The 23,837-nt window shown below is 37.0% G+C and overlaps 1 protein-coding gene and 1 long non-coding RNA gene across 3 annotated transcripts in view; one reads left to right on the forward strand and one right to left on the reverse strand.

Moving 5' to 3' along the window:
- LOC110350236 (uncharacterized) overlaps positions 1-23,837 on the reverse strand; it is a 176,657-nt gene that overhangs the window by 147,016 nt on the left and 5,804 nt on the right. The gene's annotated exons all lie outside the window — the stretch shown is intronic.
- Positions 4,785-23,729, forward strand: Exoc1l (exocyst complex component 1 like). Its single transcript, XM_021262327.2, has 3 exons — positions 4,785-5,816; positions 18,181-18,311; positions 23,334-23,729. Exons 1-3 carry the CDS (start codon positions 5,696-5,698, stop codon positions 23,598-23,600), a joined length of 519 nt encoding a protein of 172 aa, XP_021117986.1. The 5' UTR covers positions 4,785-5,695; the 3' UTR covers positions 23,601-23,729.

Below are 23,837 nucleotides of genomic sequence, written 5' to 3' on the forward strand. Positions count from 1 at the left end.
CAAAGGAGTACTGCATTAAGTAAAAAAATCATGATATGCTACAATAATAAAGTTTTGTGTGTATGACAGAAGAGTGATTTTTTTGATATTAAGTCTTTTGATATTTGATTCCTACAAATAAGTTTAAGAAATACAACATAGAAGTACCATTTTTCAATTTTGTATATACTCACGTAAGATGTATCAAGTATCAGGAAAAGATTAACTTACAGTAACATTTTATTACTAGAGACATTATCACCAAAGGGCAAATCAACAAATGTGGCAGAGATTATCCTCCTTGTCAAACTTTAAGGAGTGCTACCATTTTTCTGTAGAATGCTTTATCTTCTCATAAATAAAACAAGGATAATGATAACTCCCTCCTGGCTTTGTCAGAAGGGTACATGACACAATGCATATTTCAAAAGCTAGCACACAGAACCTGGCATTTCCCTACTGTCTTGAAGGTCGCGCAAGTACCTCAAGATGTGAAGCCATACACAATCACAGCCTTGTGCTTAAGTAAAAGGGCTTTGGGGTGTGGGTCTGAAAGAAGACGCAGAAGTTTGGGCCCAGCCTCTGTTTGCAGTGTCATGCACCTGCAGAGCTCCCTGAGAACTCTGCCTCAGCAGCCTCCCAAGAAGACAACTCTACTTCCAAGGCATTAACTGCCTTGGCCCCAAACTCTGTGGAAACCCAATATTCCATAATTTGTGATTGTGCAAAGAAATTCATCTTACCATTTGCTCACATGGTAACTCTGGTTTATCTTCAGATCGTATAAATCGTTCACCTTTTACCATTTGTTCACATGGTCATCCCATTACTTAAGTACAACTAGGGTATCTACTCCTCAGCAAATAAATCCTTCTGTGGTTGGAAAAGAATATCAGAAATGGGCCGGGGATTTAGCTCAGTGGTTTCACCGCCTGCTGTGCAAGCGCAAGGACCCTAGTTCGATCCCCAGTCCAAAAAAAAAAAAGAATGTAAAGACTAGGTTGGGAGGTGATTAAAGCATAATTCTAAAACTGAAAATCATTCCTAAACCTCTGAAAACAAAAGTAATAAGGATAAAATAGATTTATACCATTTTTAGACTTAGTTGTCCCTTCTAGTTTTGGGTATTTAAGAACCCAGGCTTCCATTCCACAAACAATACAAAGATTAATCTGAAGGTCTTGTGTCCAGGGAGGTCTTTTCTTCTGAGTAACTTGTTTCCATCTATGCCAGCTAGCCTCTATCTACACATATACACGTTTTATTGCTTTACCCAGGATGGTGAACTACCTGGGCCTCATTAATGCAAAAATAGATATTAAAAATTCCTTTCCCCTAGGAAACACATTAGGGGGAATTTGGGGATTTTTAAAAAAATAAGTCTTTCCAGAAAAATGTCATTTTCCCATGGTTTCGCCCTTATGTTCACTGACAATTCTATAGCATTTCAGAAAATAAATATAGAGACTAGAATAATCTTTGGCTATGAGAAAAAATGTTTTAATAACTCTTAAATATTTGCTAATATGAATGAGTGCTGTTTTAATTTTTTAATCTCTTTTTTGATGTTGGTTTCCAAAGGTCTAGCATTTTATTCCTCTATATTAAGAAAAATTAATTAATTCATTAAGTATCTTAATGAAATTAAAGACTAAAATTTTTTCTTATTTCCACTTTTAATGAGTTGTCATTTGCATTTCTTTTAAGGCTTAATCTTTTGAATTCTTTAATTTAGATAATGTCTGCTAGACTGTTCTAATAAAATTATTTAGAAACCTAGACATTTATTATCACTTTAACAAGACTTCTTGACTTTTTCTCTATGACTGTAAATCAAACTAATACTGTAAAACTATTCAACAGTATGACCAATAGTTTCTGAACACAGGTAATTGATAGTAAACACTTCTTTTTGAAATTTAGAAGTTATAATGTTACCGTGTGACTTCCTGAGTTTCCACTTTCAGTGTACTTTAAGAACAGACTGGAATACATAGCCTCACTTCCTTCTCTTTTTTGTCTTTATTAGTACATGTTTGAAGTAATCATAAGGAGCTGTAGAGAAAGCGGCTGTATTTCCTTCAGAAGAGCATTTGAAACTCACACATCTAAAGACCAAGTCTTCGAGGCAACAAAAACAATGGACATTGATACAGGGTAGGTGACTGGTGAGCCTAGCAGTTGTCCACTCTGTTTCTGAAGATATATCACTACAAAATCAGCTATGCAAAGAAATTTTTTAAATTATTGTTTTTATTCACTTGTTTAGTAAATATTTATAAATAAATTAATGGTTGAATAAATGAATGCAAGAATGTCCATTATGTACCAGTCCCTGCAGACTGCATAGTTTGTATATACAGTGAGTCCAAAATACATGGTTGGTCTCAGGGAACCTAAAAGGAAAAAAAGCATGAAATTATTCAAACAAATAAATATCTAATTATTATTTCAATGATAATGTTGATGAGTTGCTATGATTATTAGTGTATTTTTCTCCATATGAAGACTAATACATCCAGGAAAAAGAATTAATTTAAATATAAAACATGGAAATAGTATCACTTTGGGGTGCTGTCATGGAAAGTTTTTCCTCTGAAAAACTACCTCTTGAGAGCTAGTTACATTAACTCCACCTTCCACATCTAATTGGGTGCCATAGCTTCCAAATTTTTTTATCCAGGTATGTCTTGCATGCATTCCCTCTGTTCTATTTCTTCTATTCCTTTTATCCAAATTGGTTTAGTAGATTTCCAGAATCACAGACAGACTAGGAGAAAATGAAAGTAAGAAAAGACCCTAGAGACTATTCTTGTGATGAGGAAACTAAGGCTCCTGAAAGCAAATGTTTTCACTCATAGTTTAACCTGGCCAAGCACCCGCCATTAATTTTTCTTGAGAGCAACCATGGAAAACATTATCAGTTTCCTGGTTACAATCATTCCCATCCCTTCCTCCTTGTAACAAAATTCCACTTCCTAAGAGAGCAGCCAAAGTGACAAATACTTTCCATTCAGGGGTGCCCATGTGACCCAATTATGGCTACTGAGATGTAAAGGGAAATCTGCTGCTTGTTTCTGAGAAATATTTTGCTTCCTGAAAAAAAAAAGAAAAAAGAAAAAAGAGCCACCCTGTCTGTCTGCCTGCTTTCCTTCCTTCCTTCCTTCCTTCCTTCCTTCCTTCCTTCCTTCCTTTCCTTTCTTCCTTTCTCCCTTTCTTCTTTTGTTTCTTTCTTTTGAGCTGAACCATCTCAGCCTGAGGACCACTGCCTACCCCCCAAAGAAGCCAACATCCAAGGATAGTAGATGAGCAGAGTGGAAAACACATTGAGACTCACAGCTATGAGCCTTGAGCTGACCTTGGGACTGCCCACCTGTAGACCTCTTATTACAGGAGATTACTTTCACTTTACATCACGAATTCTGTTACTTGCAGCTGAGTGTACCCTAAATCTACTACTGCTTTATTACTTTGTTTCCCAGCTACTCCACTCAGCTTCACAGAACAAGAATTTGCCTTTTTTTTTCATTGCTGTATTCCCTGTTCTTAGAGCCTGGCACATAGCCAGTCTTTGATAAAAATGTGTTAAATGACTGGCCAAATGAATGTCCCTGAATCTTGATTGGCTCTCTTCTATAGAATAAAGTCCAAAGAATCAACCTGGCTTTTATGGGCCTTTGTGATATGACCTCAATTTTTCTTTCCAACATCATTTTTTCAGTTCATATGTCCTACAACTCAGAAAAATAGGACAATTTTTTGTCCTTTCCAAACCTGTCTTAGTCATTTGTGCTACTATAACAATATCATAGACTGGGTAATTTACAGAGAGCAGAAATCTTTTCTCGAAGTTCTCAAAGCTGGGAGGTCCAAGATCAAGGCATCACACTCTTAAGTGAAATAAATAGGACACACATGTGTAAATACCGAATAGTTTCTCTGGTGTGAGAAACTGAAACTGTAAATAAGGACTAAATGTATAATAGGTAATGTGAAATAGGAAGAAAAGGGGCAAAGGGGAAGGAAGTAGGAGGGCTAGGGGAAAGGACAGAAGGGAATGGGATTAATATGAGAAAATGAAAAAATAGGAACAAAATCTTTGTAAATAGGGAGGACTGGAGGGGTTGAAAGGAGGGCTGAGCAAGGGTGAAAAACAAGAACCAAGAGAGACTATGTAAAGGTGCAAATTTCCAATGATGAATGTCATTATATTGTATACCTAAAATGTACCAATGATTAGAATGAATAATTGATAATGTAAAATAGGAAGAAAAGGTCCAAAAGGGTAGGGGTAGTGGGAGGGGCAGAGGAAAGGAAAGAAGGAAAAGGAAAAATGCTGAGAAATGGAAAAAATGGAAATAAAGTCTTTGTAAATAGGGAAGGGTGGAGGGCGTGAAGGGAGGGCTAGGAATGGGGAAAAAATAAGAACCAAGATGCATTATGTAAAGGTACAATTCCCACTGAGAAATGTAATTGTGTTGTATACCTACAATGTACCAATAAAAGAATTTAATACAAAAAAAAAAAAAAAAAAGATCAAGGCATCATGAAATTCAGCTGTGTGGTGGCAGCTGCCTTGTCCAGAGCACTAGAGTGCTGTGAGCTCATATGGCAGAAGGAACAAGGGCAAGTCAGACAAAGGCTGCAGGAAGCCTCTTTCTCCTGGGACTTAATGCTATCCAGAAGGGAGAAGCCCACTGGCCTAACACCTCTTAGCAGCCCCACCTCTTGATGTCATTCCATTAGGTAGAGCACACCCCTGTGTTTCCAGTGCAAGGCTATGGCCATGCAACCCTGAGCCTTACTGCAATATGCTCCTGCTCCCACACCTCTCCATTTTCCTCTCATTCCTCCAGCTCCAGATCTCTCCCACTGCGCTGCTTCAGACCCTCCCAGCCACATCTATACCTTTTCTGGGCTGTGCTCCCTTCCCTTTTGTGCCATGTATCACTTTCACAAGTTGATGATAATTATTTTATAGTACTCTGCTAGTACTCATCTCTAAACTCCTTGAGGGTAGTAGGTTTACCCACCCAAGAAGCAAATGTAGTGCTTTATCGAGCAGATACTTAATATATTTTTGTGAGCGAAGAAATAATTAGGATTAAAGCAGGCCATTTGAATTTCCATTTTAAAAATAATTTAGACCCAGAAATGGGTGCTGATGTTCATGGAAGCAAAGGTCTGAAACCACTGCAGGAGAGGAAAGAGACTTGTTGGAAGTGTTAGGAGCAAGCACTGGTGTCTCTTGGCAATGAGAGCAAAGTTTTTAATGGAAGCGGATCCCAATCAATAGAACCAGACAGCTGATGTATATAATGGCATTAAGCTGAAGCAGTGGTCTTTCTCTGCATAGTGCTGCTGTGAAAGGTTTCCGGCTTCTGGACTGGATGACCAGGAGACTCCACAAGTAGATCTGTGATGGTCCCCAGGCAGGGACCCATAGGAGAGCTCCCGCGAGCAACCTCCCCAAGGCTGGACGCGGAGCTGTGACGGCGGAGCCGCTGCTGTGTTTTGGCTGCTGCTGCCCCGGCTGCCACTGGGCAGATTCCGCAGTGAGGGACTGAGCGCGGCGCTCCGGAGCCTGCGTTCAGGCTGCGAATGAGAAGTTCAAGAGAGTGAAGGTGGGGAGCCTTGTAAATTCCAGCAAGACCTCTCAGAGCAGAAGGAAAGCGTGAGCTTGAGCCAAAAATCAGGCCAAGTGGAACAGGAGGAAATGTCATCATTGGTAAAGGAGGACTTGCAGAAGAAACTGTTCAAGCCACTCTCGCAGAATCTGTACGAGTTTATAGAAATAGAGTTCTCGGTCCAGGACAGGTATTACCTCTGTGTGTCAGGTAATCTGCTCTTTATTTTATCATTTCAAAAACCAGATTACCCAAAGGTGTGTGGATGGTAGAGAGGATTTTTTTTTTTTTGCATTTATTTTCCTATATATGCCTACACCTTCCTAAAATAGAACTTAACTATGCTAAGTTTAAGAATTTGGATCCTACAGTTTTTTAAAATTTTAGTTGCTAAAATGAAAGAAAGAAATTGTATTAGAATGCTTTGATTAAGTGTTCAGAAATGAAATTGGACATGTATTTCTGTTTTGAATCTTATGTCCCTAATCTTTTATTGAATTCATTCACATGGCATGCAATTTTATTGTGTAAGAGCTCATTTTAAAAATTCAACAAAGAAGTCTCTGTATATCTTTAAATACGTTGGAGAATTGAGTTACACAGCTCTCATTTCCAACCATGCTAGACAACAAGGTTTCTCCCTTTTCATCCTAAGACAGAAACCAAACCTTAGGTTTTTCTTCTTAAGATGTATTTAGACTTGAGCTAGTTTATTTTGAAGAGAGAAATTATCTTTTTAAAATTGTTTCTCTTATGAGAAAAAATACTTTCATGATAGAAATTAGTTTGAGAAGATGGAGTTTTAAGGATAAGGCAATGTTCTCTAAAGTATTTCAGTAAAATAAATATTTTCCATCATTATTTTTAAATTCATGACAAATGCCATGAATAGGCTTTTGCACTTAATTCTAATTTGCCTAACCTGTGATTTTTGTGCTGAATTTAGATAGAAATGCTTGCACCATTAATGCAATTAATTTTCGGCCCTCCCTCTCTGGACCCATGCCCTTTAATACTTTTCTGAGTCTTAGGAGGAAACAGCTTATAAACTTTATGTGTTCCCGGCATACTTACCTTATTAAGACACACAACTATAACAGCTTAGGACTGATAATCATCTTAGGACTTTCTAAAGATGTCAAGAGGGAGTACCATAAGGAAATTACAGCATCTTTAAAGGAAGTACTAAGAATTATCTAAAGTCTTCTTTAAAAAATTTTTTAATTTTTTTTGCCCATTTTTATTTCAGTGTGTTAGTACATGTGTGTAGTACAGAATGCTCCTGTTCCTCGTGGGGAGGTGGCACATGCACATAACACATCTCAATTCCTCTTTTAGACCCCCATCTCTTCCTCCATCTCTTGATCTCCTTCCCCTTTGAGAACAATCTCTCTCCCTACTTCTACGATCTAACTTTTATTTTGCTCTTTATTTTCACTCTGGGTTTCTCCTATATGGGAAACCATGTGATATTTAAGCTAGTATGGTTGATTTATTTCACTTAACATTATGGTCTCGACATCCAAATCTTATAATTTCTAATAAATACAATAATATATACCCAAGAGTAAGAATAATAATATTTTTATAACACATACTTTGCTCTACATATATAGTGTGGGGACTTGGCATATCAACAAATACAAAAATGTAATCAAATTAAGAAAAAGAAAGAAATTAAATTATAGAAAAAGGCCAATTAAAATAAGTAAGTTATTGTGTCCTAATAACCAAATCACTGTATCATTACATATTTTTACTTAATCATTAGAGAAGATTCTAATTTTGACATTAAAGTTTGATATTTTGTACCTATTTTGATTCTTATTTTATAAAGCTAACTTATCATTGTACAATACTAGCATACAAGTATTTTTAAAGAAAAACTTAAAAATAAGATAATCATAATAATTTATGTATCTAGTTTACAAAATATACCTTAGTAGCTCCCTCCAAGTTACATAACTAACAAATCTTGTTCTAGTAGCATAAAAGAAGTCTTCTAAGAATTAAATGTTTAGAAATGATTCAAAATTGTATAAGGAAAAATCAAGGTCTTCTCAAAAATGAGGGAGAGAAGACACTATTATGATACTCCAGATAGAAGATGACATTATAAGCCAGGTCAGATCACCAACCTTTCACAACTGTCCTCTGTATCACATCCATTAATATGAGAGCACTTTCCCCAAGTGTAACACCTTTTTATGATCCTGGTAAAACCATTTTGACAGAACAGCTGTTCAAATGATGTTTGGCAGTCCTAAGTCTTTGGCCATGTTTACCCAGAAGATTTCCACGGATAGGAATAAGGTAACACCATAATTTTCGAGGTGGGACTCCATACCTTGAGTGCTGTCCACTTTCAGGGAGGAGAGTCACATAGTTCTCATTTTCTCTTTACAACCTACAATCCAGCAGTTCTACATTTTTAAGACTCATGGATCCAGAGTAGTCAAATTCCATTATGCATTTTTCCAATTAAAAAAATATGTTTGGGATCAGGGATGAAGCTCAGTCATATAGTACATGCTTAGTGTGTGGGAGGTCATGTATCTATCTATCTTTAACTTTCTACTTATCTGACCAGAGTTTGTCTTCTTACAAGAGTCTGGGAACCAAAGTATTGTCATGTCTTGTTAAATCTTGATGACTTTCTGAGGAATGTCAAAATCAGATGTCATAAACTCAATTTTTTTCTCTATAGTTAGCTAGGATGTACACTGGAGCTCTCCTGGGACCTTGGTTTTCTCTACCTCAGAGTTTTCATGGTTATCTTCCCTGGGATTAGCTTCCCTTGGCCAACACCAATACCACTAGCAGTTCAAAGCAGCATCTTCTGATAAAGAAGAGAGGAGCTCTGTAATGTGCAGGCACCAGTAAGGGATAGGTCACTTGTGCAATAAGTACAAATGAGTTCAAGAAATTCAGAAAGACTTAAAACAGTGTATGGAAGCATTAGCCAAAACTGAATGAAAAAAGTAGTGAATAGTGGAACAAACCTCAGAATGGTTGGAATCAGATAAGAAATCTGCCTATGCTTTTTCATCTACCAGCTGTGAAACTTGGGACAAGATAATTATCCTCTCTGGTCTCTGTTGACATCTGTGAAATGAGAATAGAAACCCTTCTATCTGCATAAAGTAATACCCTATTAAATCCTTAATAGGAAAAAATGATAAATTACATTCCAAATAAAAAAAGATTTTTTTAAAGTAGGGTTAAACTTTTAAAATATTCAGGAAATTTATATTTGCTATAAAAATACATGTTGAAATATGTATGACTATACACATTCACAGTAAAAGTAAAATATACAGTAAACAAATATGTATATATTTATTTAACAAGTAATGAAGCATACTATGTTATGTTTCAAATTATATGCATATTCACATATAGATTATTTTTAAGTATTCTCATATCTTTAGAAAAACATTTTCCCTTTATAGGTGTTAATTTGAAAATAAATGGCATTTTCTAGAATCATAAAAAGTCTGCATATTTTCCTACACCCATTGGCTTTTGATGTTAGAACAGAACTTTGTCAAATCATTTATAACAAGAGTGTTAAATAAGATGATAAGCAGAGGAGGTGGCTAACAGTAATTTTAAAGGCTTCTTTTGGAGCTACTGTTGCTAAATTTGTGAATTCTCAGGATCTTAGAAAGTAAAATCACTAAAGAATTTTTTTTGGCAGTACTGGTATTGAACCCAGGGCTTTGCATTTGCCAGGCAAGCACTTTACAGTCATTTTATTTTATAACTCCAGCCATTTTATTTATTTTATTCTGAGACAAAAATCTCACTAAATTTCCCATTTTAGGGGTGCTCTACCACTGAGCTATAGCCCCAGCCCTTTTTATTTTATATTTTGAGATAAGATCTCACTAAATTGCCTAAATTGGCCTTGAATTTGCCATCCTCCTGCTTCAGCCTCCTGAATAGCTGGGATTACAGGTATGTAGCACTGTGCTAAACTTCAGAATAGTATGGAAGCCAGGCATATCAGTGCATGTCTGTAACCCCAGAAATTTGGAAGACTGAGGCAGGAGGATTGCAAATTTCAGCCCAACCTTGGCAGTGTAATGACTTAGCAAGACCCTGTCTCAAAATAAAATATGAAAAGGGTTGGAGGTGTAGCTCAGTGCAGAGGCCCTGAGTTCAATGTCAATACCAGTAAAACAAACAAGCAAACAAAAAGATACCCTAGTTACAATCAGGATCGTGGGATGGGGAATAAACTTTAAATATTAAAGTAGATTTTCTACTTTCAAATTCTTGCACTACCTCTTTTTCCCCCCCTCTCAATGCTGGCAATAATAGAACTCAAGGGCTCAGGTATTATAGGCAACTGCTCTACCACTGAGATACTTAAATGAAGTCTGTCTGCCTCTCTCTGTCTCTGGCTCTGTTTCTGTTTCTGTCTCTTTCTTACACGCACACACACACACATAGATACACACATATATGCACACACAAACTGAGTATTTTGTGGAATATCACTAAATGTCTATATGAAGAAATGTAAATAAAATATTCTGACTCTCCAAATCAGGGTAATTATAGGTGGCGAGAACAATACTGAAATGATGACACTTCTACTTGAGTCTTTTTTGTTAACTTGAAATTTATTTTTTTTTCCATTAAGTTTACTGGCACATTTTAAGTATACAATACAGTTACATTCATCATTGGGATCTTGTACCTTTACATGATATATCTTGGTTCTTATTTTTTCCCCATTCCCCTGCCCTCCCTTCACCCCCTCCACCCTTCCCTATTTATAAAGACTTTGTTTCCATTTTCTCCTTTTCTCATATTTTTTCTTTCCCTTCTTTCCCCTACACCTCCCATTTCCCCTACCCCTTTAGATCTTTTCTTCCTATTTCACATTATCAATTATACATTTCAATCCTTTTTACACTTGTAGTTTCTCACACCAGGGAAACTATTTGGTATTTACACATGTGTGCCCTATTTATTTCACTTAAGAGTATTGCCTCAATGTGCGTCCATTTAGCTTTATGTCTCTAGTTTCTCATTCTTTATAGCTGAGTAGTACTCTATTTTATATTAACAAAAAAAAACACACCTTCTTTATCCAGTCTCCAGTTGATGGGCAATTGGGCTCTTTCCAAGCTTTAGCGATTACAAACTATGCCACTCGCTATAAACATGGGTGCACATATATCACTGTGGTATGATTCTTTTAATTCTCTGGGGAAGATAACCAGCAGAAGAATAGCTGGGTCAAATGAGACCTCTAATCCTACCTTTTTGAGGTATTTCCGTGCTGATTTCCACAGTGGTTGCACCAGTCTGCACTCCCACCCTTGAATTTTATTTTTCATTTCTAAAAGGGCTGATAGCTCAGACTTCAGAAGCAGAGATATTATCTCAAAAATCAACAGTCCACAATATTGTCATCAGTTACTCCTACTCCCAGGGGCTAATTTACTACTATGGAAATATAAATGTGGAAATCAAGATGATTCTAAATCTAAGACGCATCATTTATAGGGTGAATGGAAACTTTATGGCATAGCTTTGAAAAGGAAAACTATTTAAAATTTCTCATTATCAGAATAATATTACTGATGCAAGCTAAAAGGGGTAGCAGAAAGCATATCTACTGTGTGTCAGAAACAAGTCCATTCAGTGCTGCTTACATGCATTATTCCTTTCTATCTTCATGACACTTAGGAGTGAGGAGAAATTCCTGTTTTGCAAATGAGGAAACTGTTGTCACAAGAACATAAGTAAATAGCCCAAGGTCAAAGGTAGTAAATCTGATTATAAAACTCAGGTTATTTCCACTGTAGCATAGTGCTTCTAACCAGTAAGAATAGCTGCATTTCTTACTCATGTGCCAAAGACTATAGCACTATAGTAAGTAGTTCACATGTATTATGGTATCTGCCATCTACACATATATTTGTGGTACTGACAATTGAACCCAGGGGCATTCTACCACTTAGCTACATCCCTGTCCCCTTTTATTTATTTAGGTTCTGAGACAGGTTCTCACTAAGTTACCCAGACAGAACGTGAACTTGCCATCCTCTTTCCTTAGCCTTCCAAATTATGGATGATAATGTTGTGGTATACAGTGACTAACTCACCCAGATCACCAACTAGTAAGTGACAAATGGAGACTAAATTTAGGTCCACTTGTGCCTAATCACGTGGCTATACTGCTTTCAGTAGGTGCACTGTGAATGTGCTAACTGGAGCCCTTAAAACCCACCTTGTGTGAGCCCCACTGCCTGGCCCTCTTTGTTTCTTTGGTGCTCCGTTCTACGTGATCTTTCTCCTTCTCTTCCACCGTTATCCCCTATTTTTGTAAATACATCAATAACACATGATCTAACTTGCTTACAGTCAATCACTTTAATATTTTAAAGACACCCAATATAGCCCAAAAATTGATTTTATAAAAAATATTATTTGAAAACTACTATTTTAGCTGGGCATATGGTGCACACCTGTAATCCCAGCACTCAGGAGGCTGAGGCAGGAGGATTGCTGTGAGTTTGAGGCCAGCTTGGGATACATAGTGAATTCAAGACCAGCCTGAGCTACATAGTGAGACTCTACCTCAAAAACAACAACAAAAAAGAAAGAAAGAAAGAGAGAGAGAGAGAGAGAGAGAAAGAAAGACAGAAAACTACTATTTTAGTCTTCTCAATAACTCCAAGGCATTATCAACACACTGTAACATTTCCATGAGGCTTCCTTCTTCAATATCTTGTAGCAATTTTTCCTATTATTTGGCTTAAATGATAAAAATAATTATTCAACATTAAGATTATAAAATAAAAGAATTGTTTATTTATTTAAAGTATTTATATGCAACTCACTTGTAACTACTGTTTTTCCTCTGTTCTTCAAAATTATATTTAATCAGTTGATCAATTTTCTTTCCTTTTACCTTCCTAAATAAATATTATTTAGCCATGATAAAAGAGGCGTTTATTAATGGCAAAGATTATTTTAAAATTAAAGCAAAAATAAATGATTGCTATGAAGTTAAGGTTGGAATTGCAAAGATGTCAATTAAAATATTTATTTATTTATTTATTTATTTATTTATTTATTTTGTTAGCGGGGATCAAACTCGGGTCCCTCCGCTTGCGAGGCAGGCGATGGAACCACTGAGCTAAATCCCTGCCCCCAAACTAAAATATTTAAATTCTGAAGTTTTCTGATCTATAGATACCATTCTTTTTTTTTTTTTTTTTTTTTTTTTTTTTGCTTCCAGGGTTGGAGCTCGGGTCCTTCCACTTTCGAGGCAGGCAGCAGAACCACTGAGCTAAATCCTCGGCCCTATAGATACCATTCTTGAGACCACAATAGAAGTTCTGGTGTTAGTGAAACCAACGCTTCCATTTTCACTCTAACACATTTTTGTCTTAAGACAATGTGATAAGTTTCCATTTTGCCACTGCATTAATGTGGAGATGCCATTTAATTTCAGCTGGCAGCAAAGCTCAAGTATGGAAATCAGGGGTTGGCGTCAACTCCAGCCTGAGCAGATTTCTTTGGCTCATGGCAAAGCGAATGCTTGAAGACACTTAGCCTTAAAAAAGGCTCTTGTGTCGAATGAAGGAGCTATACTCTCTGTGTGCTACATCCTTTGATTAAAGGTTAACTTTTAAAGAATGATCTTTTCTTAATTTGCTGTTAGTGGGACAGTCCCCACCTCCAACACATCCTTTATGGAACTTTCCAAGATAATCTTCTAAAAATATAAATGTAAGAATGTAAGCCTGTCCATTCAATTAAAATTTTACACACACACACAGCCTTTAGAATAACACTTGAACTCCTTATTTTGCATTCCAGACTCTTCAGGGGCTAACTCCTGCCTACCTCACTTCCTACCACTTGTCCATAGTCATACCTCAGGCCGACAATGCCAAATCCTTCTAACTACTCAAAGTGTCGAGTATGGCACACCTTTGTCCCCGTGCTCTTCCAGGCTCCTATTGGCCCTTTCTTCTTTCCCTAACCCCTACTACCCTTTACAGCTCAGATTACCTTCCTCTGGAAGCTCCTCCCAAAGTCCAGTAGATGAACATGTCCCTCCTCTGTGTCCCTCCCCTTCCCTGTCCCTGCCTCATTCACAGCATGGTGAACACACTTTTTCTGCCTGAAGCCCCCTTCCCTGCAGTCTAGGAAAGCAGGAATGGTGCTCTGTAGGAATTCAGTTTTTCAATTCCTAGCACCGTGCTTGGTACAAAAGGGTACTTGAACATTTATCATCTTACTGAGTTGAATGTGTGGCTTTCCAGTTAATCAGCTGATTATCAGAATGTAGACAAGACAGTGGAATTTGTCCCCTGAAAAAGTATATTTTCATACCATATTCACATATGTCTCTATATTTTCCCATCCTCACTCTTTTTCACCCTTTGAAGTAACTAGTGAGATGTAAGATGTGTAGCTGGAACAAGTACACTGTCCTTTAGCACTGAAGATGGAATCTAGGGCCTATCCACTGAGTGACATCCCCAGCCCTTTTTTTTTTTTAAGAGAGGGTCTCACTAAGTTCCCCAAGCTGGGCTCAGACTTGCATTCCTCCCACTTCAGCCTCACAGAGTGGTATGATCACAGGCATGTACCACCACACTCAGCTTATCCTTAGGTTTTGGGGTAGACCTTTTGTCTGCATGGATACAACTGCCTCCTAGTAGAAGGAACTGCCTTCAAGATCTTGTACTTAGTCAGCATGACAAAATCAGCTGTGCCTCCACCTCAATGCATCAACCTAATGTTTCTCTTCTAATCCTTTTCTCTTCCCAAAGTGAACATGTAGACCTATGCAGATGAACCATTTCTTAGGGCTAAGAAGTACAACTGGGCAGAAGCTCCCACCAACTTCTGCACAAAGTCTGAATGATTCCAGCCAAAATTCATTGACCCCAGGTCATCTTTGAGCTGAAATTCATTGACCCCAGGTCATCTGCTTGAGACCCTCTCCAAACATGCCCCTCCATCAACCCCCCTGTTCCCAAAATATGCCATCCCTCCTCTTTCAAACTTATGGAATGGATGACCAAAATCATAGCCTTCAGCCTCCTTTCTTAAATTTTTCTTTTTAAATCTTACCTAAACCAAGGACCAGCGCACAATGTGCACTCAGTCAGCACCAGTGAGTGAAGGAGTCCTGAACATCGCTTTCTGCCCTCACCATTGTGGAGAAACTGCCTTCACAGTAGAAATCGATGACATTCCCCAGATCACTTGCAGTGTTGGGACTGAACTCTGCCTCACCCAACAAAAATGACTTCACAGGAATGTCTCCAAACCTTTGGAATATTTCATCCTCTGGATTTCATGGCATTACACTATTGTGCTGGTCTCTTTCCAAAGGCCTTCTCAGACCTTTTTGCTAGCATCTCTTTTTTCTTCACTTTTTCTTACCTCTTTCCTCTCCTCTTTTCCCTCTAAACTTGGTCTTAAAACCTCATCACACACAAAATCTTGAATCTATATATCCATTTCTAAAGTACAAAACTTGCAATCTCATTCTCTCCTGAGACAATTTGTAGATACCTCACCTATATGTCAAAAACAAACTCATTTTTCCACCCAGCCAGCTCACCCTCCATACTTTTGTATTTCGGTTTGCATCCACTGTTGGGTTTCCATCCAGTGCTGTCAATGCCTCATCTACAACCTTCCTTGGATTTACCACTTCTGATACCATTAACCACATCCTATGCCTACATTACCACAACAGCCTATAAAACAAACAAACCAAAACCTTTCAACTACTACTACGTTACGATTTAAATCTGAGGTGTTCCCCCAAAGCCTCATGTTTGAAAGGTGTTTGGATCACAGAGTGCCATACTAAGCAGTGGATTAGTCCACTGAGGAATCCATAGCTGAATGTGCTATTAGAAGGTGAAGCATGATTAGAGGTAGATCGTGGGAGCATGACCAGGAAGGGCATATCTCCCTCCCCACTTCCTTATTTTTCTTCCTGTGCCGAAATAATGTGAGCATCTTTCCTCTACTATGCCCCTTTGCCATGCCATTTCTATCTTGGAGCTAGCCAACTGTGGACTAAGCTATGAGCCAACATAAATCTCTCCTTTAAATTGTGGGTGTTGGATATTATGTCTCAGCAACAAGAAAATAACTAAGAGATACTGAAAGTACATACCTCCCCAAGTCCTCTACATATTTTATTTGCTTCAATCTTTATAAGTTTGTGTCATTCTGATGTTCACTTTACAACATGAAAAAATGAGGTTTATTCTCTCTAGAGATCAAGTAACTTCATCACACCATACTGTGGTACATGACTTGACTCCAGAACCTCTAATGCCAGAGCCCACTGAGCCACATTGTCTCCCCCAGGGCTCTCTAATTCCTCTTTCTTTTCTCCTTTAATGTATCCTGTGCATTGCCACTACCAAGGAAATACTCCTTTAACAGGGCACCATGTTATCAGCACCGTGCTCAAGGAGGAAGAACACTGACAGTAGGTATTGCAGCATGAGCTTGCAAGTCTTAGGTTTGTCAATCTGCTCTGGCTCCCTTCTCTAGCAACTGGTCACCTTTATTTCAGTATCACCTTTACCCTCAGAGGAAATTTACTTCCTCCACCAGCCCCAGTTCTTTAGCCCTTGATATCCTGGCCAGCCTCCCATTTCTCCTGTGAAAAGAATGAATTCAGATATCGTAACATCATAGTGGCTTTTGTTGCTTTTTAAATCCAGAGTCTTTCAAAACACTTTCACAACTTCCTCAATCTAATTAATTCTATTGCCTACCATGTGCTAACATCAACCAATCTATACAATCTGGTTTCTTCTTTCTACCTTGTGGAGTTTAGCTGCTACTTTATATTCATTTTTTCATGCTTTTCTTCTAGAAATGCCTTCAGAATGACCACTGCCTTTCCAAAGTACACTAGTGTTAAAGCCTCATCTCAAATTCTATTTCTTTTGTAAATCCTTCTTTTACTATATCAATTCTCTCCCTTCTCAGAACTCTTGTTAAACATATAATCTGCTCCACATCCCATAGCTATCACTCTAATTTTATTATAATATAGTGTTTTATATCTACACGAGTAGGAAGGCATGGGTCTTGGTACATTTTGTGCTGACAGAATACCTGAGGTGGGGTCATTTAAGAGCAGAGATTATGTCTTATAATTCTGGGGGCTGGGAAGTCCAAGGTCAAGTCAGGTCACACTCTTGCTGTGTCATCCCATAGTGGAAGGCAGAAGGATGAGAGTGTGTGAGAAAATGAGAAAGGGGGGAAGGGAAGTAGGCTACACTCAGCCTTTCATCAAGAACTCATCCCACAATTACAACCCCACTCCTGTGACCACAGTCAACCCATACTTGAAGGCAGACACTCATGACCCAATCTCTCCTCAAAGGTGCCACCTTGTAACACTATTGCAATAGAGTTAAGTTTCCCACACAAAAGCTTCAGGGGAAACATTCAGACCACAGCAGTACAATAAAGCAGTACTTGTCAGAATCAAGAGAAGGTCTATTCCAAATCAAACTTGTCTTACTCTTAAAAGACCAGCCTGCGACTCTATAAATGGCATTATTCATTTGGAAAAAATTTATTTAGACATTCAATCCGTACCTACCACAGCTTAGTAATATACTATTAGATGTGACTCATGTGTTAGCTTTATCTCCTTAATCAAACCATACATTTCTAGAGAGCAGAGACCATGTCTATTACTTGCCTCCCCTGTGGCACTTATAATCTAATACGCAAATAGCAACTACTCAGTAAATACTCCTTTTATTAATTCATTGATAATTTTCAACGCAGGAACTCTGTGCTCAACTGTTGATTCTTCTGATGTGTTTATGTGAGACCAAAGACAAATGATTTTAAGACCAGGAAATTTCCCTTATTTTGTTTACATAAAATAAGCAAAGATTTTCCACATCTTTCAAATACAGTACTAAAACCGTCTGTGCTGGTGGCACATTTTTAACACTAAAATTTGAGAGACACACTTGAAAGAATTAAAAATCTCAAACAATACCAATCAGGTCAATGGTAGCTGGGATACAGGCACTTCTACATTCTACAGATCACTGCCAATTTAGAAAAAGTATCCGAATTCTGTAATACTGCTTGGTCACTCTACAATTCTGCATTGTTATGTGAGCAGAACTATTTGCTTTTCTTACCTCACTTTCTTATATCGTCATAAATTGAAATTCCAAATTGTTCTGGTAAGCACTTTGGCACTGACTTTGTGCTAATGCTAAGCCTTTTATTTCCTGCCCCAAGTTGAGCCCCACTCCCCACCACTCAGTGCTCAGAGGACATAGCTTAATGTTCTATCTGACAGACATGGCTGTGGCTGTAGCAAAAATCAAGTTAATCCAGGGAACCAATTTAGAGGCATGTTCATGAATGTTTATATCCATGACGGCTCAGATTTGGAGTGCAGTTCTAATGCAGGTTCAAAATCATTAAATAAAAAGATATACATAAGTACTGAAAACTGTGACTTGAATAGTTTATCATCTTTGAAGAATTTATGTAAACTAAGTACTTTTCTGTCCTACAGTGACCAAAAATGAAGAAGTTAAAATAATTATGGTGAAACACTACAGAATAGGTTTAGATGAAAAATATGAAGTAACAAAAAAGTGGTCTTTGAATGATCTGCAAATGATTGATGGAAAAGAAGCAGATACAGTAAGTGTTACATTTTATAAGGGAGATATTGGATCAATATGCTGGGGATCTTCATGTTCAATATCCTATTTCATATGTTCTTGGCATGTACTAAGTGTTAACATGACGCTATATTATTCTTAAGCAGTATGGATTAATTTTCTGGGATGATCTACTGGTTTTTTGTTCTGCTTTTATGAGTTTAATTGTGAATTTTGCCTATTAAATTTGAAAGTATCTTTCTCAAATTCTCTTAACACGTTAAACACAACTACCAGGCAATTCTGAAACTTTGAATGCCATTTTTCCAAACATACGACCCTTCTACCAATACTCTCTCCATTCCAGTTTCTTCTGTAAGTTTTAGAGATTCCTTCCCTCTGTCAGCCGACTTCATCTGCCAGAAGGATCACGTTACTTGAAATCCCTACAACTTTAGAGTTAAAAGGGGGAAAAGGGTGAGTGCTTCAGTCTTCCCCACATAGCTTTCCCATTCTGTCTTTGAACTCTTCTGTTGATGAAGAACTCATTACCCCCAGCCCTTGAGGCTTATATGTCCACACTACTTAATTAAGTACTGATTCTTAAGGCTTAGACTGTGCAATCACCCTAACGTTTTAACCCATTCTCATATTTCCCACTGGGAAAAGTCCTACATGTGGCACCATACCCCTATACACCCAGTCATTATGGATGTAAATAGTTGCAGCCATAACCCCAAACTGCAGTTCTAGGGTTACCCTATCTCCCTGCTGGATGGGAAGCTCCTTAAATAGTGGGACCATGATTTTTATTCTTTATCTTAGTTTTCTGCCTCATAGATATTAGGCACTCAATATTTGTGGTGTAATTGTTGAGTGAATTAGAACTTTATTCTATTTATTCTTAATACTATAAGTCTCGTTGATAGTTTAGCCTATCAACTCTTCTAATATCTTGAATTTTGATAGATCTATAGTATGATACAGATTTAATGAACAGAGCATTTAAGACTTCATCCAAGTATTGATCTCTAAGCAATTGATGGTTATCATTACTACTAGTATTAGTATGTTGCCTGCTACTATCCCACAATTAGTGAACTCTTAATAGGTGCCAGGAAACAAACTAAGCCCCTTCTATATTTAATTTTAGAAAATTATCATAAAATCCATGAATTTGATTCTACTACTCCCATTTTACAGATGAAGGAAATGAGATTTAAAGAGACTAATTGAACGGGTCAAAGTCACATAACTATTAAGTGGTAAAAGTAAACTTTATCCAGAAATGTATTAATTAGCCTTTAGATTACTTATTTAGCCTTCATAAGTTCATATGTTTATTCATTCCTTTGTTCAGTCACTTATTAAAGATTTATATTATGAATTTTATAGTATACCAGACCTCTATGGCTAGAGTGGACAATTAGCCCTAAGTACTTAATTCTGCCTTAATTTATGAATTACTCATCTATTATGAATATCTAAAATTTATCCTGTACTGAAATAAATATATGTTTTCAGCTATTAATTGACTATCACCCAAGAATTATACTTTTAAAATTTAGTGCATTGGCAGGACCCTTTGGTGAAAGAATGCTAGATTTCATTGTTTGTTTCCTAAGCACTCACAGATTTTTCTGAAAATATATTTTACCTTAAATTTTACTTAGGAATTGGTTAAATATATTATTGCATATCCATGAGATGGAATGGGATGGAACCATTACAAGAAAATGTGTTTCCAAAAGAATACCTCAGAACACAATTGTTCAGCATTTAATAAGATTTTTCAGTACCAGGGATCAAACTCAGGACCTTGCACTTGCAAGGCAGGTGCAGTGTAGCTGAGCTAAATCCCTGGCCTAGCATTTAATAAGGTTTTAAAAACTCAGCTGAATACAAAACTTTACTGAACAGTATGTCAAATTTACATACTTACTCTATCATGTTATTGAAATCTACATCTTAAATTTTAGTACAAAAAATACATGTAGGTATGTGTATGTGTGTAAATATGTCACAAATGAAACAAACCAGTACTTTAATAATAGTTACCTTATGTGAGTTAAAAATTATTTTCTTCTCTATACTTTTCTGTACTTTACACTTTTCTATACTGCTCAATTTCTGTGCTGCATTGAATTATATCAGTAATCCACATCAAGTTTGCCAAAGTATTTAGTTCAGGAATTGTCTTCACTCAATTTTTTCCCAATTTCTTTTTTTCTTCTTCTCTTTTCTCACATTTCTCAACTATTACTAATATCACAATTATTTTCTATAATTTTGGCTAATGCCTGGGGCATGTCCATCAGGCCTGGCAACTTTGACTCATTGGAAGCAGTTAGCTATGTTCTATCTTTGTCATACCTTTCTTGGCCTCTCAGGCTCTCGGCATTACTTATTCCTCCCCCTTCTGTTTGAAGATCTTGATCTTTGATAGTGAACTAAATACAAAAGAGAAGCTGAGTGTTTTTATTTTTCTTACCACTTGAGACCTGTAATATAAAATTGCTAGAAGAAAAACTATCCTATCAAAAAAGTAGTTCTTTTAAAGATTTATTTTCTACAGATTAAGTAAAAATACATCACTGTCCTGAGAATTTCTACTTCTCTCTCTTGGAATTGAATCCTCGGGAGTCAGCATTTATGACATTTTTCTCAATGGCACTGATACAATTGTAAATAGAGCAATTTCATGCCAGAAAGTTGTCAACTAAAATGAAATGGAACTGATACTGAAGTCAATTCATGAAGCAGAAATAAAAACAATGCAGGATCTGGAGGCGGACAGAACTATGGAGCAAAAGATGGGGCCGGCTGGCTGGCATTTTGATTCTTGTCCTAGCTCTGCCAATAACTACAAGTACGGCCTGAATTTCACTTCTCTGAAAACTATTACCCAACTCTGAGCAAGGGATTACTAAATAATCTGTGAGATCCCCCCTTTAGCTCTAGAAATCTATCAAAACAAGAAAGAAGGCGGGGAGAGAGATGAAGAAAAGAAGGAAGGGACTTACATTCTACGTGCAAGCCTGTTCAGCCTTCAAGTATTTCATGAAAGGAAAAGGTTCTTCCTTTCTAAGGATCTCAAAGACATGAAGGAAATTTTCTACATGATGAAGAGCAAAAATTTGGAGAGAAAACTACAGAAGGAACACGTATTAACCCTAATATCAATCTGAGAAAGGGAATTATAATTTATTAAACTCCATACTAGGCAATTCATATGATTAATCTCATATAAATTTCATAGCAACTCTATCTGAAATGGAGAAAAAAGTGATGGTTATCCAGGCATGGTGATGCATGCCTGTGATCCCAGCACTCGGGAGGCTGAGGCAGAAGGATCACTGCAAGTTCAAGGCTAGCCTGGGCTACATAGTGAGTTCAAATCTAACCTGCACTACAAAGCGAGACACTGTCTCAAAAAAATAAAACAAAACAACAATGAAAAAGTGATGATCAAATCAGACAAGTACAGTAGTAAGCTAGTTATATTTGAGAATCAAAAATGATCATCTAACTTCAAGACATGTTCTTTTTCCTGCGTTTTACAAGAATGTTCCTATTTGAAAATATATAAGTTGTTTGTATATAATGTTTACCTACCACATGCTAATGAGTTGATACTCTTGGGGGGTTTTGTCCCTCCATGCTTCTTTGTCATTTAGAGTAACATTTACCTCTGCTTCTTCATTTATATAAAACTACTTCAGATCAATCCAACACTGATTTGTTGGGAACTTAGTAGTTGCCATGGATAAACACCAGGAACACAATGATAAATAATGCAGAATCTTTCCCCTCAAGGAGAGTTAAGAGTTTGACAGATAATGAGTGTAAAAGCGTTTTCTAAACAAAAATGTATACTGTACATTGTATAAATGCAAGCCTCACTATCACCGTGGTTAATAACAGTAGCAATTGTTATTGTTTTAAGCTATAAGACATAGATTAGTTTAGGTATAATGTCTGCTTTTCTTGAAAACACCTCCACTAGAAATATAGTAGTCCAATAGGAGGCAATCTGAAATAATTTTTCAGTTTCTGTCAAATGACCTAGTGGTCCTTAGACTATTAATGTCAAAGATAATACCTTGCTGTTAATTTTATTTATTTATTTCATTTTATTTTATTTCATTTTAGGCAGGGTCTCGCTATGTAGGTCAGGCTGGCCTTAAACTCTCGCTGTAGCCCAGGCTGGCCTCAAAGTGACAGCAATCCTCCTGCCTCAGCCTCCTGAGTGCTGGGATTACAGGTGTAGTTTGCTGTTAATTTAAAAGTCATCAAGATGGTGATCTGCAGTATGCTAAAGTTCAATTAGCCATCTTGTGTTTCCCCTACTCATCTTTAAAGATCAGTTAAAGGACCCAAGTCCTAGTAAAGACAGAGAGAAATCTTTTCTCCCTTCCACAAGTGTATAAGTGAATTTATTCTCTTCTTCCATCCTTACTCATTCTCTGAAATTCACTGTATTGGGAAGAATTGATTACTCCACATTCTATGATCTGTTTCATTTGTATAATTAAGAAGACATAGATGCTTAAAAGTAATTTTTCGGGCCAGGCATTTAGCTCAGTGGTGCCATCGCCTGCCTGGCAAGTGCAAGGTCGTGAGTTCAATCCCCAGTACCAAAAAAAAAAGTAATTTTTCTTTGTGTGTGTGTGTGTGTGTGTGTGTGTGTGAGATACTGGGGATTGAACACAGAGCCTTCATGCTGAGATATATCCCTAGAGCCTTTATATTTTATTTCAAGAAAATGTCATTAAATTGCCCAAGCTGGGCTTGAACTTGCAATCTTCCTGTTTTCAGCCTCTCTGGGTGCTGATATTACAAGCACATGCCACCATGCCTGGTTTAATTTTTCTTATTGTTTATTTCTTTTTAAAAAATTATATTTGAAGTAGGTAGTTTTAAGAAACTCACTTGTACATTTCAGAAATATATTTTACACTGATACTTTACAGTCAAAAAAACATACCCAAGAGAATATGAAAGAATCCAGGAAACTACTTTCATGGTTACAAATTAAATCGTGTCTCTCTTTCTCTTCTAGGACAATCCATTTTTTGATCTGCACTTCAAGAAAGTGTACAGTTTAGAAGCATATAGTTGTGCTTCTAAATATGCCTTCGCTCGAACTGTAAATAAGCTGAATCATGCATACCTGAAGAAAGACTTACAGATTGTGAACTTTGATTCTACTTATATTAATGATGATTCCATTTGGTCCTCCAATAACAAGGATTGCTTGGTCCTCATGAGAATATGCTTTTATGCTTTCAATCTTGTGTGCTTGTCCCTATGTCCCCTGCCACTTTGAAGATACATTCTATATTCCTTCATCAGTGCCCTAGAAAAGTAGTTTACCAAGTAAGTACTGATAGTCAAAAATTTTTCCCTTCATCAGTAGCAATTATTTATATGAAAATAAAGTGATACTTTGTGAATTGCAGTGAAATGTGTTTTAATGCTATCATTCAACATTTAGGACTTTTTGGTCAGTGTGTTCCATAGTAACTTTAGAAGGAGTTGCGTGATTTTCACCAAATTAGTGTTC

The sequence above is a fragment of the Heterocephalus glaber genome, unplaced genomic scaffold, assembly GCF_053883595.1.
Source record: "Heterocephalus glaber isolate CG9 unplaced genomic scaffold, H.glaber_assembly_v1.0 deba00001509, whole genome shotgun sequence".
NCBI lineage: Eukaryota > Metazoa > Chordata > Mammalia > Rodentia > Bathyergidae > Heterocephalus > Heterocephalus glaber.